This window comes from Onychostoma macrolepis, chromosome 07 (assembly GCF_012432095.1).
Source record: "Onychostoma macrolepis isolate SWU-2019 chromosome 07, ASM1243209v1, whole genome shotgun sequence".
Taxonomy (NCBI): Eukaryota; Metazoa; Chordata; class Actinopteri; order Cypriniformes; family Cyprinidae; genus Onychostoma; species Onychostoma macrolepis.
In genome coordinates this window covers 3,693,480-3,712,252 of record NC_081161.1, presented here as the reverse complement: position 1 = coordinate 3,712,252, position 18,773 = coordinate 3,693,480, and the positions used below count along the sequence as shown (strand labels likewise).

General features: G+C 43.9%; 1 protein-coding gene across 1 annotated transcript; it reads right to left on the bottom strand.

Moving 5' to 3' along the window:
• Nucleotides 1–331: 331 nt before the first annotated feature.
• LOC131543455 (mucin-17-like) lies at nucleotides 332–18,548 on the bottom strand. The gene is made up of 12 exons (XM_058780785.1): nucleotides 10,299–18,548; nucleotides 3,997–10,225; nucleotides 3,638–3,897; nucleotides 2,810–2,978; nucleotides 2,401–2,505; nucleotides 2,275–2,315; nucleotides 2,029–2,154; nucleotides 1,758–1,853; nucleotides 1,500–1,628; nucleotides 1,372–1,411; nucleotides 654–774; nucleotides 332–533 (listed from the first exon to the last, which is right to left on the bottom strand). The coding sequence occupies exons 1-12, from the start codon at nucleotides 18,546–18,548 to the stop codon at nucleotides 332–334; spliced, it is 15,768 nt and encodes a 5,255-aa protein (XP_058636768.1).
• Between the last annotated feature and the right edge of the window lie 225 nt (nucleotides 18,549–18,773).

The window sequence follows — 18,773 nt, the reverse complement described above, 5'->3', positions numbered from 1 at the left end:
TTAAGTGCATGAGCAATGGTCATGGGTTGCAAAAGATTATAATTTTGCATCCAAAATTTACATTGTGAATCCACAACTGGGGCAGAATCCTTTCCACCATGCCATTCACAGAGCATTGAAACCATTGCAGTTTTAAAGAAAAATGACAACATATGAACAAACTTCAGTTTGCATTAGTTTATTAAGAGCTACTAGACAAGAAACAAAAGCTGTCATTCTCATGACGCCATAGAAATAATTATCACAAACATTTCATGCTATTAAAATTTACAGATTTATTCCATAAAATTCATTTGAAATTGCTCTACTGTACGGGGTTAAGAACGTAGGTTCACAATCTCCTTCGGCGTCTCCTTAAGGAAGTCGATTGACCAGAGCAATCAGAGGCCTTGCAGCCACAAGACTGAATGTAAATGTAAGTGTGGCTGATATTTGACCCATTTGGGCAAGTCAGAGTCACTTGCTTCTTGGTGGTTGTCATTTCTTGACAGCACGAGCATGAGTGCACAAGAGCGTTCGCTTCTGCAGAGTATCTGTTTCAACATACAATGAGGGTTCGGTTGTTAAGTACCAGCACAGACGGTGCAGTTTGTGGCATAAAAACTACATGTATTTATAAATGAAGGTCTCTAAATGGTGATTTTGATACTCACATTGATGAGGTTTCACACATGCCTGAGCAAGAGGTTATTTCCACAGGTGTGCTGCTTATGCAGCCATTACTGACCATGAAGGTGCTGTTCTTCTGGACATTACACTTGTTGTCCAGTGTACCTAAGGGAAATGATAAACACATTAGGTAAGTGTTAGAAAATATAATTCTGCACTGTATATGAAATCGTTTTTCGGCAAGTTCAGTAGCAGTGCTGGGTAGTAACCAACTGCATGTAATCTAGATTATGTAAAAAAATGAAGTACTTGTAATTATATTACATTTTAAAACGCTTGTAATCAGACTACAGTTACTTTTTATTGGTTACATGATTACATGCTATTCACATGGTCACATGACACACAGGTAAATTGGCAGAGATAAACATGTTAGGTCAGAATTATTCTAAAAGTAATCAAAAAGTAGTCTGATTATATTACCTGAAAAGTATAATATAATGGATTATGTTCCAACTACAATTTGCAAGTAATCTACCCAGCACTGTTCAGTAGTAGTATTTTCTTTCTTTTTTTTTTTTTTATTATTTTGCTCCTAGAAATGGTGTTCAGATAGTGGCATCAGATGTATATCTAAATGGCATTACCCGTCATTTTCACAAATTATGATTCAAATAAATGCATTTTCTAAGAGTAATATTTAACTCTCATTAACATATTTTGCAATTATTGAATAATGCTTTTTAAATTTTCCAGACTCACAGGTTTGACAGCAGCCATCTGCATCTATTGTCTCTGTTCCCTGTAGAAAAAGAAAAGGCATTAACCATTGAACAGGCATAAATTTAAGATATTATGTTGTCCAAAATAGTCTCTTTCAGGCCACTTACAGGGATACAATTCTCAGGGTTAAAGGCAGGGCAAGTGGTCTTAATCTCAACTGTCACTGAGTTACCATTGACTCTCTCACACTTGTATTTCACACATTTGTCATTAGATGGTTGCCATATCTGGTCTACCTGTTAGTGGAGAACGTATACATAAAATACTTAATGCAAACATTTAAAATGTCATTAATTTGATGTTACAAAATTCACTTTACGATGCAATTGCTAAAATGCTCAAATAAATATCATGTCAGAACTTACTGAAACGGTAACTGTGATGTTGTCATGCATAACAACACAATCGGTGCTAACACACTCTCCACAGCACTGACCAGGAATGAGTTGGTACTCGTAACCCTAAAGGAAAAAAAGAAAGAAATACATCACATTGCCTGGTAGTTGATGCATAACTGTGCACTGACTTCTTTTAAAGGTGTCTTTGCTTATTGTTCACATGATTTTCTAAAACATTTGTGGCATTTGTAACCCCACTGTGCTAGTCTTTATTGAAGATGGAAATAGACGTTTATACCTCTGGACAGTTATCGTTGCAGTCAGCTTTCACACACTTTGGAGCAAGAAGTTTTGTTTCAGGATCTACGTTCCAACCACACTGACAAAGCGTACAAGGGTCATCGCTTGGTATAGGTGAGCCAGGCTAGAGACGAAGACAGAGAGAGGGAATATGTATACTTTTGATATCTTGTAAGGTATTGGTATATATATACAGTATATATATATACATATATATATAAAATGAAGTAATATCTCATTTTACCTGATACACTGTGGTATTATGGACACAGACTTCCATGGGTGCTGTAAAGAATAAGAAATTAATGAGTGCATTGCACAGCATCAAAACAAAGTATCTTTTCTGAGAACAACTGGTCCATATACATACAGCAATTATAATCTGGACAGCAGTTATCTGGAGACACACTGAAGGATGGTATAAAGCCCAGTGGACATTGTATTGCGGGAATAGGGCACAGGTTCACATCACAACCTGTAGAATATTAAAAATATTTGTTCAGCATTTCATTGTAAATGTACAGGCATTTCTACAATCGATTTTTCGAATTTTTAGTCTAACTTTATGCTGTTTAAACAGTACAAGGGTAAAATCAAGACCCATAATTTCCTTAAGTTAGGACCTCATTTTTGAAAGCCATCATGTTGAAAACCACTGGTAAGTATGACTAAATAACTAAAAACAAGTAAATATATAAAATTAATAGTATTTCTATAGTATTTCTGTTTTAAAAAGTCCTTCTGTGTCCCCAACTTTTCCTTGTTTTCAGATCACTTACTGCACTCATGGATCTCACAGCAGTCAATTGTTGTGTTTACAAGCACTTGTCCAGGCTTATCGCAAGTAACAGGTGGTGAAACAGGACAAGTTACAGGCTGGCAACGGACCGTCAGTGTTTCACTCTCACACTCACACATTTGACATCCACTCTGCCAACTATCATTGGGCTGCAAAACAAAAACAAAAAAACGTGTAAGATACATCACATTTTCATTGATGGGAAGCTGAAATGGTTAATTGAATTCTGTTCACTAAATTCTGCAATTGACACATCCATTCAAATAATTAACTGTTCAGGCATTTTTCCATGATCTGCAAATCTATTACACATATTTAAAAGTCTGCTTAACATCTGTTTCTGTTAGTTTACTGGAATATTATTATTAAATGCACTAATTATCAAAAATTCAGTTTTCGGGACTGAGAATTTGTTATTTGAGAAAGTTTAGCCTAATTTTGTCTATATATTACTAATGGCCAAATTGTCACTTTAGTGAGATTAGCCTTTTTAAAGAAATAATTATGAATCCAAAATAACCAAAACCTGATCAAATCATGACCCATTATAAGTTTTTACCAAACACTATACAAACACTATAATCAGAAGGTGAATCCAATCATTGTCAGAACAAATATTTACATTCTTAAACAAACTGAGTGAAATTTAAGTTGCTTTGGATAAAAACATCTGCCAGATGCAAATATCTAACATTTAGTTTTGGTATTATCTTGTTCCCATTGACATTTAACATGCAAAAAAGGAGGGTCATGTCTCTATTAATTCCATAACCTGTGAAACACAAGACTCTAGTATTTAAAGATATACCTGTCTTGGTGGATCAAGTGCATCACACTTAGGCCCATAGGTTGTAGTTGTTACTTCTGTGTCTGTATTAGTTGTGGCAGGCTGTGTTGTTTCTGGGGAACTTATGGTTGTTGAACTTGAATATGTGGTTGTTTCAGGAGGAATGGATGGTGATGGGGAGGTTTCACATGATGTTGAAATCTTCACAATATCACAAGCTGCATTACAGTATGCAGTGAAGCACCAACCAAAGCCATCAGTAACATTGTAAATGATGTCACCTGAAGAAAAAAAAAAAACAGTTACAAAGTTACACATTTTCAGCTTTTCATATAATTATTAAATAATAAAAAAATAAAAATTAAATGGGAATTTTGTACCTGATTGAAAATGTGTGCCATTGACAAAACAACAAGCAACAGAAGTGGTTGAGAATGAAGAGGACGTTGTAGGCACTGGAAGGGTGTTAGTAAATAATGGTAATGTTTGTGTAAAGGGAGCAATTGAGGTCTTCATGGATGTGGATGAGTGGAAAACATTTTGTGTTGAAATTGGTGAAATGGTTGGAATATACACTGTTTTAGTTGTTTCGAATGATGTTTCCACTTCTAAAGTGGTTGTTGCTGTAGTCGTTGGTTGGCTTGTTAGGCCAGTCGTCCCCACTTTTGGTGGCCTGGTGGTGGTGGACAAAGGTGTCTGAGCTGTGGTCAATTCATTGTCAGTTACAGTCTCAGTTGTGGTTGGTTGTCCAGTTGTTTGAGTAGCTGTAGATGATTTTGAAGTTGTGGAGACTACACTTGGAGCTGATGATTCTGTAGATGGTTGGACAGTGGTGCTTCCTTCCTCTACAATGAGAGTAGTGGATGGGATGGCTGGTGTGGTGGTTGAAAGAGTTGTTTCAGCTTTGAGAGGTTTTGTTGTTGAAGAAAGACCCTGAGTGGTAACCTCAGACCCAGTGGATGATTCTACACTCACTGTTGTGGACACAACGGTAGTGACTGGTACAGCAGTTGTTTTTGTCTGTGTTGTTGGCTGTGTGGATGTAACGACTGGCAATGAAGTTTGCGACACTGGCAGGGCTGTGCTTGTAGATGTTGATGTTTCAGATGATGTGCCTGTAACCTCTTCTAAAGTGGTTGTTGCTGTAGTCGTTGGTTGGCTTGTTAGGCCAGTCGTCCCCACTTTTGGTGGCCTGGTGGTGGTGGACAAAGGTGTCTGAGCTGTGGTCAATTCATTCTCAGTTACAGTCTCAGTTGTGGTTGGTTGTCCAGTTGTTTGAGTAGCTGTAGATGATTTTGAAGTTGTGGAGACTACACTTGGAGCTGATGATTCTGTAGATGGTTGGACAGTGGTGCTTCCTTCCTCTACAATGAGAGTAGTGGATGGGATGGCTGGTGTGGTGGTTGAAAGAGTTGTTTCAGCTTTGAGAGGTTTTGTTGTTGAAGAAAGACCCTGAGTGGTAACCTCAGACCCAGTGGATGATTCTACACTCACTGTTGTGGACACAACGGTAGTGACTGGTACAGCAGTTGTTTTTGTCTGTGTTGTTGGCTGTGTGGATGTAACGACTGGCAATGAAGTTTGCGACACTGGCAGGGCTGTGCTTGTAGATGTTGATGTTTCAGATGATGTGCCTGTAACCTCTTCTAAAGTGGTTGTTGCTGTAGTCGTTGGTTGGCTTGTTAGGCCAGTCGTCCCCACTTTTGGTGGCCTGGTGGTGGTGGACAAAGGTGTCTGAGCTGTGGTCAATTCATTCTCAGTTACAGTCTCAGTTGTGGTTGGTTGTCCAGTTGTTTGAGTAGCTGTAGATGATTTTGAAGTTGTAGAGACTATACTTGGAGCTGATGATTCTGTAGATGGTTGGACAGTGGTGCTTCCTTCCTCTACAATGAGAGTAGTGGATGGGATGGCTGGTGTGCTGGTTGAAAGAGTTGTTTCAGCTTTCAGAGGTTTTGTTGTTGAAGAAAGACCCTGAGTGGTAACCTCAGACCCAGTGGATGATTTTACACTCACTGTTGTGGACACAACGGTAGTGACTGGTACAGCAGTTGTTTTTGTCTGTGTTGTTGGCTGTGTGGATGTAACGACTGGCAATGAAGTTTGCGACACTGGCAGGGCTGTGCTTGTAGATGTTGATGTTTCAGATGATGTGCCTGTTACCTCTTCTAAAGTGGTTGTTGCTGTAGTCGTTGGTTGGCTTGTTAGGCCAGTCGTCCCCACTTTTGGTGGCCTGGTGGTGGTGGACAAAGGTGTCTGAGCTGTGGTCAATTCATTCTCAGTTACAGTCTCAGTTGTGGTTGGTTGTCCAGTTGTTTGAGTAGCTGTAGATGATTTTGAAGTTGTAGAGACTATACTTGGAGCTGATGATTCTGTAGATGGTTGGACAGTGGTGCTTCCTTCCTCTACAATGAGAGTAGTGGATGGGATGGCTGGTGTGCTGGTTGAAAGAGTTGTTTCAGCTTTCAGAGGTTTTGTTGTTGAAGAAAGACCCTGAGTGGTAACCTCAGACCCAGTGGATGATTCTACACTCACTGTTGTGGACACAACGGTAGTGACTGGTACAGCAGTTGTTTTTGTCTGTGTTGTTGGCTGTGTGGATGTAACGACTGGCAATGAAGTTTGTGACACTGGCAGGGCTGTGCTTGTAGATGTTGATGTTTCAGATGATGTGACTGTTACCTCTTCTAAAGTGGTTGTTGCTGTAGTCGTTGGTTGGCTTGTTAGGCCAGTCGTCCCCACTTTTGGTGGCCTGGTAGTGGTGGACAAAGGTGTCTGAGCTGTGGTCAATTCATTCTCAGTTACAGTCTCAGTTGTGGTTGGTTGTCCAGTTGTTTGAGTAGCTGTAGATGATTTTGAAGTTGTGGAGACTATACTTGGAGCTGATGATTCTGTAGATGGTTGGACAGTGGTGCTTCCTTCCTCTACAATGAGAGTAGTGGATGGGATGGCTGGTGTGCTGGTTGAAAGAGTTGTTTCAGCTTTGAGAGGTTTTGTTGTTGAAGAAAGACCCTGAGTGGTAACCTCAGACCCAGTGGATGATTCTACACTCACTGTTGTGGACACAACGGTAGTGACTGGTACAGCAGTTGTTTTTGTCTGTGTTGTTGGCTGTGTGGATGTAACGACTGGCAATGAAGTTTGCGACACTGGCAGGGCTGTGCTTGTAGATGTTGATGTTTCAGATGATGTGCCTGTTACCTCTTCTAAAGTGGTTGTTGCTGTAGTCGTTGGTTGGCTTGTTAGGCCAGTCGTCCCCACTTTTGGTGGCCTGGTGGTGGTGGACAAAGGTGTCTGAGCTGTGGTCAATTCATTCTCAGTTACAGTCTCAGTTGTGATTGGTTGTCGAGTTGTTTGAGTAGCTGTAGATGATTTTGAAGTTGTAGAGACTATACTTGGAGCTGATGATTCTGTAGATGGTTGGACAGTGGTGCTTCCTTCCTCTACAATGAGAGTAGTGGATGGGATGGCTGGTGTGCTGGTTGAAAGAGTTGTTTCAGCTTTCAGAGGTTTTGTTGTTGAAGAAAGACCCTGAGTGGTAACCTCAGACCCAGTGGATGATTCTACACTCACTGTTGTGGACACAACGGTAGTGACTGGTACAGCAGTTGTTTTTGTCTGTGTTGTTGGCTGTGTGGATGTAACGACTGGCAATGAAGTTTGTGACACTGGCAGGGCTGTGCTTGTAGATGTTGATGTTTCAGATGATGTGCCTGTTACCTCTTCTAAAGTGGTTGTTGCTGTAGTCGTTGGTTGGCTTGTTAGGCCAGTCGTCCCCACTTTTGGTGGCCTGGTGGTGGTGGACAAAGGTGTCTGAGCTGTGGTCAATTCATTCTCAGTTACAGTCTCAGTTGTGGTTGGTTGTCCAGTTGTTTGAGTAGCTGTAGATGATTTTGAAGTTGTGGAGACTATACTTGGAGCTGATGATTCTGTAGATGGTTGGACAGTGGTGCTTCCTTCCTCTACAATGAGAGTAGTGGATGGGATGGCTGGTGTGCTGGTTGAAAGAGTTGTTTCAGCTTTGAGAGGTTTTGTTGTTGAAGAAAGACCCTGAGTGGTGACCTCAGACCCAGTGGATGATTCTACACTCACTGTTGTGGACACAACGGTAGTGACTGGTACAGCAGTTGTTTTTGTCTGTGTTGTTGGCTGTGTGGATGTAACGACTGGCAATGAAGTTTGCGACACTGGCAGGGCTGTGCTTGTAGATGTTGATGTTTCAGATGATGTGCCTGTTATCTCTTCTAAAGTAGTTGTTGCTGTAGTCGTTGGTTGGCTTGTTAGGCCAGTCGTCCCCACTTTTGGTGGCCTGGTGGTGGTGGACAAAGGTGTCTGAGCTGTGGTCAATTCATTCTCAGTTACAGTCTCAGTTGTGGTTGGTTGTCCAGTTGTTTGAGTAGCTGTAGATGATTTTGAAGTGGTGGAGACTATACTTGGAGCTGATGATTCTGTAGATGGTTGGACAGTGGTGCTTCCTTCCTCTACAATGAGAGTAGTGGATGGGATGGCTGGTGTGCTGGTTGAAAGAGTTGTTTCAGCTTTGAGAGGTTTTGTTGTTGAAGAAAGACCCTGAGTGGTGACCTCAGACCCAGTGGATGATTCTACACTCACTGTTGTGGACACAACGGTAGTGACTGGTACAGCAGTTGTTTTTGTCTGTGTTGTTGGCTGTGTGGATGTAACGACTGGCAATGAAGTTTGCGACACTGGCAGGGCTGTGCTTGTAGATGTTGATGTTTCAGATGATGTGCCTGTTATCTCTTCTAAAGTAGTTGTTGCTGTAGTCGTTGGTTGGCTTGTTAGGCCAGTCGTCCCCACTTTTGGTGGCCTGGTGGTGGTGGACAAAGGTGTCTGAGCTGTGGTCAATTCATTCTCAGTTACAGTCTCAGTTGTGGTTGGTTGTCCAGTTGTTTGAGTAGCTGTAGATGATTTTGAAGTGGTGGAGACTACACTTGGAGCTGATGATTCTGTAGATGGTTGGACAGTGGTGCTTCCTTCCTCTACAATGAGAGTAGTGGATGGGATGGCTGGTGTGGTGGTTGAAAGAGTTGTTTCAGCTTTGAGAGGTTTTGTTGTTGAAGAAAGACTCTGAGTGGTAACCTCAGACCCAGTGGATGATTCTACACTCACTGTTGTGGACACAACGGTAGTGACTGGTACAGCAGTTGTTTTTGTCTGTGTTGTTGGCTGTGTGGAGGTAACGACTGGCAATGAAGTTTGCGACACTGGCAGGGCTGTGCTTGTAGATGTTGATGTTTCAGATGATGTGCCTGTTACCTCTTCTAAAGTGGTTGTTGCTGTAGTCATTGGTTGGCTTGTTAGGCCAGTCGTCCCCACTTTTGGTGGCCTGGTGGTGGTGGACAAAGGTGTCTGAGCTGTGGTCAATTCATTTTCAGTTACAGTCTCAGTTGTGGTTGGTTGTCCAGTTGTTTGAGTAGCTGTAGATGATTTTGAAGTTGTGGAGACTATACTTGGAGCTGATGATTCTGTAGATGGTTGGACAGTGGTGCTTCCTTCCTCTACAATGAGAGTAGTGGATGGGATGGCTGGTGTGCTGGTTGAAAGAGTTGTTTCAGCTTTGAGAGGTTTTGTTGTTGAAGAAAGACCCTGAGTGGTGACCTCAGACCCAGTGGATGATTCTACACTCACTGTTGTGGACACAACGGTAGTGACTGGTACAGCAGTTGTTTTTGTCTGTGTTGTTGGCTGTGTGGATGTAACGACTGGCAATGAAGTTTGCGACACTGGCAGGGCTGTGCTTGTAGATGTTGATGTTTCAGATGATGTGCCTGTTATCTCTTCTAAAGTAGTTGTTGCTGTAGTCGTTGGTTGGCTTGTTAGGCCAGTCGTCCCCACTTTTGGTGGCCTGGTGGTGGTGGACAAAGGTGTCTGAGCTGTGGTCAATTCATTCTCAGTTACAGTCTCAGTTGTGGTTGGTTGTCCAGTTGTTTGAGTAGCTGTAGATGATTTTGAAGTGGTGGAGACTACACTTGGAGCTGATGATTCTGTAGATGGTTGGACAGTGGTGCTTCCTTCCTCTACAATGAGAGTAGTGGATGGGATGGCTGGTGTGGTGGTTGAAAGAGTTGTTTCAGCTTTGAGAGGTTTTGTTGTTGAAGAAAGACTCTGAGTGGTAACCTCAGACCCAGTGGATGATTCTACACTCACTGTTGTGGACACAACGGTAGTGACTGGTACAGCAGTTGTTTTTGTCTGTGTTGTTGGCTGTGTGGAGGTAACGACTGGCAATGAAGTTTGCGACACTGGCAGGGCTGTGCTTGTAGATGTTGATGTTTCAGATGATGTGCCTGTTACCTCTTCTAAAGTGGTTGTTGCTGTAGTCATTGGTTGGCTTGTTAGGCCAGTCGTCCCCACTTTTGGTGGCCTGGTGGTGGTGGACAAAGGTGTCTGAGCTGTGGTCAATTCATTGTCAGTTACAGTCTCAGTTGTGGTTGGTTGTCCAGTTGTTTGAGTAGCTGTAGATGATTTTGAAGTTGTGGAGACTATACTTGGAGCTGATGATTCTGTAGATGGTTGGACAGTGGTGCTTCCTTCCTCTACAATGAGAGTAGTGGATGGGATGGCTGGTGGTGGTTGAAAGAGTTGTTTCAGCTTTGAGAGGTTTTGTTGTTGAAGAAAGACCCTGAGTGGTAACCTCAGACCCAGTGGATGATTCTACACTCACTGTTGTGGACACAACGGTAGTGACTGGTACAGCAGTTGTTTTTGTCTGTGTTGTTGGCTGTGTGGATCTAACGACTGGCAATGAAGTTTGCGACACTGGCAGGGCTGTGCTTGTAGATGTTGATGTTTCAGATGATGTGCCTGTTACCTCTTCTAAAGTGGTTGTTGCTGTAGTCGTTGGTTGGCTTGTTAGGCCAGTCGTCCCCACTTTTGGTGGCCTGGTGGTGGTGGACAAAGGTGTCTGAGCTGTGGTCAATTCATTCTCAGTTACAGTCTCAGTTGTGGTTGGTTGTCCAGTTGTTTGAGTAGCTGTAGATGATTTTGAAGTTGTGGAGACTACACTTGGAGCTGATGATTCTGTAGATGGTTGGACAGTGGTGCTTCCTTCCTCTACAATGAGAGTAGTGGATGGGATGGCTGGTGTGGTGGTTGAAAGAGTTGTTTCAGCTTTGAGAGGTTTTGTTGTTGAAGAAAGACTCTGAGTGGTAACCTCAGACCCAGTGGATGATTCTACACTCACTGTTGTGGACACAACGGTAGTGACTGGTACAGCAGTTGTTTTTGTCTGTGTTGTTGGCTGTGTGGAGGTAACGACTGGCAATGAAGTTTGCGACACTGGCAGGGCTGTGCTTGTAGATGTTGATGTTTCAGATGATGTGCCTGTTACCTCTTCTAAAGTGGTTGTTGCTGTAGTCGTTGGTTGGCTTGTTAGGCCAGTCGTCCCCACTTTTGGTGGCCTGGTGGTGGTGGACAAAGGCGTCTGAGCTGTGGTCAATTCATTCTCAGTTACAGTCTCAGTTGTGATTGGTTGTCGAGTTGTTTGAGTAGCTGTAGATGATTTTGAAGTTGTAGAGACTATACTTGGAGCTGATGATTCTGTAGATGGTTGGACAGTGGTGCTTCCTTCCTCTACAATGAGAGTAGTGGATGGGATGGCTGGTGTGCTGGTTGAAAGAGTTGTTTCAGCTTTCAGAGGTTTTGTTGTTGAAGAAAGACCCTGAGTGGTAACCTCAGACCCAGTGGATGATTCTACACTCACTGTTGTGGACACAACGGTAGTGACTGGTACAGCAGTTGTTTTTGTCTGTGTTGTTGGCTGTGTGGATGTAACGACTGGCAATGAAGTTTGCGACACTGGCAGGGCTGTGCTTGTAGATGTTGATGTTTCAGATGATGTGCCTGTTACCTCTTCTAAAGTGGTTGTTGCTGTAGTCGTTGGTTGGCTTGTTAGGCCAGTCGTCCCCACTTTTGGTGGCCTGGTGGTGGTGGACAAAGGTGTCTGAGCTGTGGTCAATTCATTCTCAGTTACAGTCTCAGTTGTGGTTGGTTGTCCAGTTGTTTGAGTAGCTGTAGATGATTTTGAAGTTGTGGAGACTATACTTGGAGCTGATGATTCTGTAGATGGTTGGACAGTGGTGCTTCCTTCCTCTACAATGAGAGTAGTGGATGGGATGGCTGGTGTGCTGGTTGAAAGAGTTGTTTCAGCTTTGAGAGGTTTTGTTGTTGAAGAAAGACCCTGAGTGGTGACCTCAGACCCAGTGGATGATTCTACACTCACTGTTGTGGACACAACGGTAGTGACTGGTACAGCAGTTGTTTTTGTCTGTGTTGTTGGCTGTGTGGATGTAACGACTGGCAATGAAGTTTGCGACACTGGCAGGGCTGTGCTTGTAGATGTTGATGTTTCAGATGATGTGCCTGTTATCTCTTCTAAAGTAGTTGTTGCTGTAGTCGTTGGTTGGCTTGTTAGGCCAGTCGTCCCCACTTTTGGTGGCCTGGTGGTGGTGGACAAAGGTGTCTGAGCTGTGGTCAATTCATTCTCAGTTACAGTCTCAGTTGTGGTTGGTTGTCCAGTTGTTTGAGTAGCTGTAGATGATTTTGAAGTGGTGGAGACTACACTTGGAGCTGATGATTCTGTAGATGGTTGGACAGTGGTGCTTCCTTCCTCTACAATGAGAGTAGTGGATGGGATGGCTGGTGTGGTGGTTGAAAGAGTTGTTTCAGCTTTGAGAGGTTTTGTTGTTGAAGAAAGACTCTGAGTGGTAACCTCAGACCCAGTGGATGATTCTACACTCACTGTTGTGGACACAACGGTAGTGACTGGTACAGCAGTTGTTTTTGTCTGTGTTGTTGGCTGTGTGGAGGTAACGACTGGCAATGAAGTTTGCGACACTGGCAGGGCTGTGCTTGTAGATGTTGATGTTTCAGATGATGTGCCTGTTACCTCTTCTAAAGTGGTTGTTGCTGTAGTCATTGGTTGGCTTGTTAGGCCAGTCGTCCCCACTTTTGGTGGCCTGGTGGTGGTGGACAAAGGTGTCTGAGCTGTGGTCAATTCATTGTCAGTTACAGTCTCAGTTGTGGTTGGTTGTCCAGTTGTTTGAGTAGCTGTAGATGATTTTGAAGTTGTGGAGACTATACTTGGAGCTGATGATTCTGTAGATGGTTGGACAGTGGTGCTTCCTTCCTCTACAATGAGAGTAGTGGATGGGATGGCTGGTGTGGTGGTTGAAAGAGTTGTTTCAGCTTTGAGAGGTTTTGTTGTTGAAGAAAGACCCTGAGTGGTAACCTCAGACCCAGTGGATGATTCTACACTCACTGTTGTGGACACAACGGTAGTGACTGGTACAGCAGTTGTTTTTGTCTGTGTTGTTGGCTGTGTGGATGTAACGACTGGCAATGAAGTTTGCGACACTGGCAGGGCTGTGCTTGTAGATGTTGATGTTTCAGATGATGTGCCTGTTACCTCTTCTAAAGTGGTTGTTGCTGTAGTCGTTGGTTGGCTTGTTAGGCCAGTCGTCCCCACTTTTGGTGGCCTGGTGGTGGTGGACAAAGGTGTCTGAGCTGTGGTCAATTCATTCTCAGTTACAGTCTCAGTTGTGGTTGGTTGTCCAGTTGTTTGAGTAGCTGTAGATGATTTTGAAGTTGTGGAGACTATACTTGGAGCTGATGATTCTGTAGATGGTTGGACAGTGGTGCTTCCTTCCTCTACAATGAGAGTAGTGGATGGGATGGCTGGTGTGCTGGTTGAAAGAGTTGTTTCAGCTTTGAGAGGTTTTGTTGTTGAAGAAAGACTCTGAGTGGTAACCTCAGACCCAGTGGATGATTCTACACTCACTGTTGTGGACACAACGGTAGTGACTGGTACAGCAGTTGTTTTTGTCTGTGTTGTTGGCTGTGTGGATGTAACGACTGGCAATGAAGTTTGCGACACTGGCAGGGCTGTGCTTGTAGATGTTGATGTTTCAGATGATGTGCCTGTTACCTCTTCTAAAGTGGTTGTTGCTGTAGTCATTGGTTGGCTTGTTAGGCCAGTCGTCCCCACTTTTGGTGGCCTGGTGGTGGTGGACAAAGGTGTCTGAGCTGTGGTCAATTCATTGTCAGTTACAGTCTCAGTTGTGGTTGGTTGTCCAGTTGTTTGAGTAGCTGTAGATGATTTTGAAGTTGTGGAGACTACACTTGGAGCTGATGATTCTGTAGATGGTTGGACAGTGGTGCTTCCTTCCTCTACAATGAGAGTAGTGGATGGGATGGCTGGTGTGGTGGTTGAAAGAGTTGTTTCAGCTTTGAGAGGTTTTGTTGTTGAAGAAAGACCCTGAGTGGTAACCTCAGACCCAGTGGATGATTCTACACTCACTGTTGTGGACACAACGGTAGTGACTGGTACAGCAGTTGTTTTTGTCTGTGTTGTTGGCTGTGTGGATCTAACGACTGGCAATGAAGTTTGCGACACTGGCAGGGCTGTGCTTGTAGATGTTGATGTTTCAGATGATGTGCCTGTTACCTCTTCTAAAGTGGTTGTTGCTGTAGTCGTTGGTTGGCTTGTTAGGCCAGTCGTCCCCACTTTTGGTGGCCTGGTGGTGGTGGACAAAGGTGTCTGAGCTGTGGTCAATTCATTCTCAGTTACAGTCTCAGTTGTGGTTGGTTGTCCAGTTGTTTGAGTAGCTGTAGATGATTTTGAAGTTGTGGAGACTATACTTGGAGCTGATGATTCTGTAGATGGTTGGACAGTGGTGCTTCCTTCCTCTACAATGAGAGTAGTGGATGGGATGGCTGGTGTGCTGGTTGAAAGAGTTGTTTCAGCTTTGAGAGGTTTTGTTGTTGAAGAAAGACCCTGAGTGGTAACCTCAGACCCAGTGGATGATTCTACACTCACTGTTGTGGACACAACGGTAGTGACTGGTACAGCAGTTGTTTTTGTCTGTGTTGTTGGCTGTGTGGATCTAACGACTGGCAATGAAGTTTGCGACACTGGCAGGGCTGTGCTTGTAGATGTTGATGTTTCAGATGATGTGCCTGTTACCTCTTCTAAAGTGGTTGTTGCTGTAGTCGTTGGTTGGCTTGTTAGGCCAGTCGTCCCCACTTTTGGTGGCCTGGTGGTGGTGGACAAAGGTGTCTGAGCTGTGGTCAATTCATTCTCAGTTACAGTCTCAGTTGTGGTTGGTTGTCCAGTTGTTTGAGTAGCTGTAGATGATTTTGAAGTTGTAGAGACTATACTTGGAGCTGATGATTCTGTAGATGGTTGGACAGTGGTGCTTCCTTCCTCTACAATGAGAGTAGTGGATGGGATGGCTGGTGTGCTGGTTGAAAGAGTTGTTTCAGCTTTGAGAGGTTTTGTTGTTGAAGAAAGACCCTGAGTGGTAACCTCAGACCCAGTGGATGATTCTACACTCACTGTTGTGGACACAACGGTAGTGACTGGTACAGCAGTTGTTTTTGTCTGTGTTGTTGGCTGTGTGGATGTAACGACTGGCAATGAAGTTTGCGACACTGGCAGGGCTGTGCTTGTAGATGTTGATGTTTCAGATGATGTGCCTGTTACCTCTTCTAAAGTGGTTGTTGCTGTAGTCGTTGGTTGGCTTGTTAGGCCAGTCGTCCCCACTTTTGGTGGCCTGGTGGTGGTGGACAAAGGTGTCTGAGCTGTGGTCAATTCATTCTCAGTTACAGTCTCAGTTGTTGTTGGTTGTCCAGTTGTTTGAGTAGCTGTAGATGATTTTGAAGTTGTGGAGAATACACTTGGAGCTGATGATTCTGTAGATGGTTGGACAGTGGTGCTTCCTTCCTCTACAATGAGAGTAGTGGATGGGATGGCTGGTGTGCTGGTTGAAAGAGTTGTTTCAGCTTTGAGAGGTTTTGTTGTTGAAGAAAGACCCTGAGTGGTAACCTCAGACCCAGTGGATGATTCTACACTCACTGTTGTGGACACAACGGTAGTGACTGGTACAGCAGTTGTTTTTGTCTGTGTTGTTGGCTGTGTGGATGTAACGACTGGCAATGAAGTTTGCGACACTGGCAGGGCTGTCCTTGTAGATGTTGATGTTTCAGAGGATGTGCCTGTTACCTCTTCTAAAGTAGTTGTTGGTGTCGTCGTTGGTTGGCTTGTTAGGCCAGTCGTCCCCACTTTTGGTGGCCTGGTGGTGGTGGACAAAGGTGTCTGAGCTGTGGTCAATTCATTCTCAGTTACAGTCTCAGTTGTGGTTGGTTGTCCAGTTGTTTGAGTAGCTGTAGATGATTTTGAAGTTGTGGAGACTATACTTGGAGCTGATGATTCTGTAGATGGTTGGACAGTGGTGCTTCCTTCCTCTACAATGAGAGTAGTGGATGGGATGGCTGGTGTGCTGGTTGAAAGAGTTGTTTCAGCTTTGAGAGGTTTTGTTGTTGAAGAAAGACCCTGAGTGGTAACCTCAGACCCAGTGGATGATTCTACACTCACTGTTGTGGAAACAACGGTAGTGACTGGTACAGCAGTTGTTTTTGTCTGTGTTGTTGGCTGTGTGGATGTAACGACTAGCAAAGAAGTTTGCGACACTGGCAGGGCTGTGCTTGTAGATGTTGATGTTTCAGATGATGTGCCTGTTACCTCTTCTAAAGTGGTTGTTGCTGTAGTCGTTGTTTGGCTTGTTAGGCCAGTCGTCCCCACTTTTGGTGGCCTGGTGGTGGTGGACAAAGGTGTCTGAGCTGTGGTCAATTCATTCTCAGTTACAGTCTCAGTTGTGGTTGGTTGTCCAGTTGTTTGAGTAGCTGTAGATGATTTTGAAGTTGTGGAGACTATACTTGGAGCTGATGATTCAGTAGATGGTTGGACAGTGGTGCTTCCTTCCTCTACAATGAGAGTAGTGGATGGGATGGCTGGTGTGCTGGTTGAAAGAGTTGTTTCAGCTTTGAGAGGTTTTGTTGTTGAAGAAAGACCCTGAGTGGTAACCTCAGACCCAGTGGATGATTCTACACTCACTGTTGTGGACACAACGGTAGTGACTGGTACAGCAGTTGTTTTTGTCTGTGTTGTTGGCTGTGTGGATGTAACGACTGGCAATGAAGTTTGCGACACTGGCAGGGCTGTGCTTGTAGATGTTGATGTTTCAGATGATGTGCCTGTTACCTCTTCTAAAGTGGTTGTTGCTGTAGTCGTTGGTTGGATTGTTAGGCCAGTCGTCCCCACTTTTGGTGGCCTGGTGGTGGTGGACAAAGGTGTCTTAGCTGTGGTCAATTCATTTTCAGTTACAGTCTCAGTTGTGGTTGGTTGTCCATTTGTTTGAGTAGCTGTAGATGATTTTGAAGTTGTGGAGACTACACTTGGAGCTGATGATTCTGTAGATGGTTGGGCAGTTGTGCTTTCTTCCTCGACAAGGAGAGTAGTGGATGGGATGGCTGGTGTACTGGTTGAAAGAGTTGTTTCAGCTTTGAGAGGTTTTGTTGTTGAAGAAAGACCCTGAGTGGTAACCTCAGACCCAGTGGATGATTCTACGCTCACTGTTGTGGACACAACGGTAGTGAGTGGTACAGCAGTTGTTTTTGTCTGTGTTGTTGGCTGTGTGGATGTAACGACTGGCAATGAAGTTTGTGACACTGGCAGGGCTGTGCTTGTAGATGTTGATGTTTCAGATGATGTGCCTGTTACCTCTTCTAAAGTGGTTGTTGCTGTAGTCGTTGGTTGGCTTGTTAGGCCAGTCGTCCCCACTTTTGGTGGCCTGGTGGTGGTGGACAAAGGTGTCTGAGCTGTGGTCAGTTCATTCTCAGTTACAGTCTCAGTTGTTGTTGGTTGTCCAGTGGTTTGAGTAGCTGTAGATGATTTTGAAGTTGTGGAGACTACACTTGGAGCTGATGATTCTGTAGATGGTTGGGCAGTTGTGCTTTCTTCCTCGACAAGGAGAGTAGTGGATGGGATGGCTGGTGTGGTGGTTGAAAAAGTAGTTTCAGCTTTGATTGGTTTTGTTGTTGAAGAAAGACCCTGAGTGGTAACCTCAGACCCAGTGGATGATTCTACACTCACTGTTGTGTACACAAGGGTAGTAACTGGTACAGCAGTTGTTTTTGTCTGTGTTGTTGGCTGTGTGGATGTAACGACTGGCAATGAAGTTTGTGACACTGGCAGGGCTGTGCTTGTAGATGTTGATGTTTCAGATGATGTGCCTGTTACCTCTTCTAAAGTGGTTGTTGCTGTAGTCGTTGGTTGGCTTGTTAGGCCAGTCGTCCCCACTTTTGGTGGCCTGGTGGTGGTGGACAAAGGTGTCTGAGCTGTGGTCAGTTCATTCTCAGTTACAGTCTCAGTTGTTGTTGGTTGTCCAGTGGTTTGAGTAGCTGTAGATGATTTTGAAGTTGTGGAGACTACACTTGGAGCTGATGATTCTGTAGATGGTTGGGCAGTTGTGCTTTCTTCCTCGACAAGGAGAGTAGTGGATGGGATGGCTGGTGTGGTGGTTGAAAAAGTAGTTTCAGCTTTGATTGGTTTTGTTGTTGAAGAAAGACCCTGAGTGGTAACCTCAGACCCAGTGGATGATTCTACACTCACTGTTGTGTACACAAGGGTAGTAACTGGTACTGCAGTTGTCTTTGTCAACGTGTTTGACTGTGTGGATGTAACGACTGGCAATGAAGTTTGTGACACTGGCAGGGCTGTGCTTGTAGATGTTTCAGATGATGTGCCTGTTATCTCTTCTAAAGTGGTTGTTGCTGTAGTCGTTGGTTGGCTTGTTAGGCCAGTCGTCCCCACTTTTGGTGGCCTGGTGGTGGTGGACAAAGGTATTTGAGATGTGGTAAATTTAATCTCGGTGGTTTGTTCACCAGTAGTCTGAAGTGTTGTCCACGCTTTACCAGTGATCGTTGCAAGGGTTTTTGTAATGGGTGCAATTGAGGTTTCTGATGTTGTTAACCTGCTTGTACTTTGTGCCTCTGTAGAGCTTTCAGCTTCTGGTGTTTTGTTTCCTGTCGTGGATAAGGACAGTGTTGATGTTTCAACTGATGATGTTGAAGACATTGATGTTACTGCTATCTGTTTTTCAGTTGAATATTTAATTTCTGTAGTAGAAGCAGTTAAAATAACTTCAGGTGTTGGTTGGCTTAAATGTCCACTTGTCAATTGTTCTGGCGTGCTTGATGTAGATAAATCTTCATGAGTTGTGGTTGTTTCTTTTTCAGTTTCAGGTGTAGTGTATTCTGTGGACAAGGGAAATATAACAATATAAAATGTAAAGAGTAACAA

What these genes read in the sequence shown, in the direction of transcription:
- LOC131543455 (XM_058780785.1), bottom strand. Translation starts at nt 18,548, where the DNA reads ATGTCTTCAACATCATCAGTTGAAACATCAACACTGTCCTTATCCACG. An exon ending in ACATCACAGTTACCGTTTCA is followed by an intron (nt 1,629 to 1,757) that starts GTAAGTTCTGAC and finishes CTCCACTAACAG; the next exon opens with GTAGACCAGATATGGCAACC. An exon ending in AGATGGCTGCTGTCAAACCT is followed by an intron (nt 775 to 1,371) that starts GTGAGTCTGGAA and finishes CATTTCCCTTAG; the next exon opens with GTACACTGGACAACAAGTGT.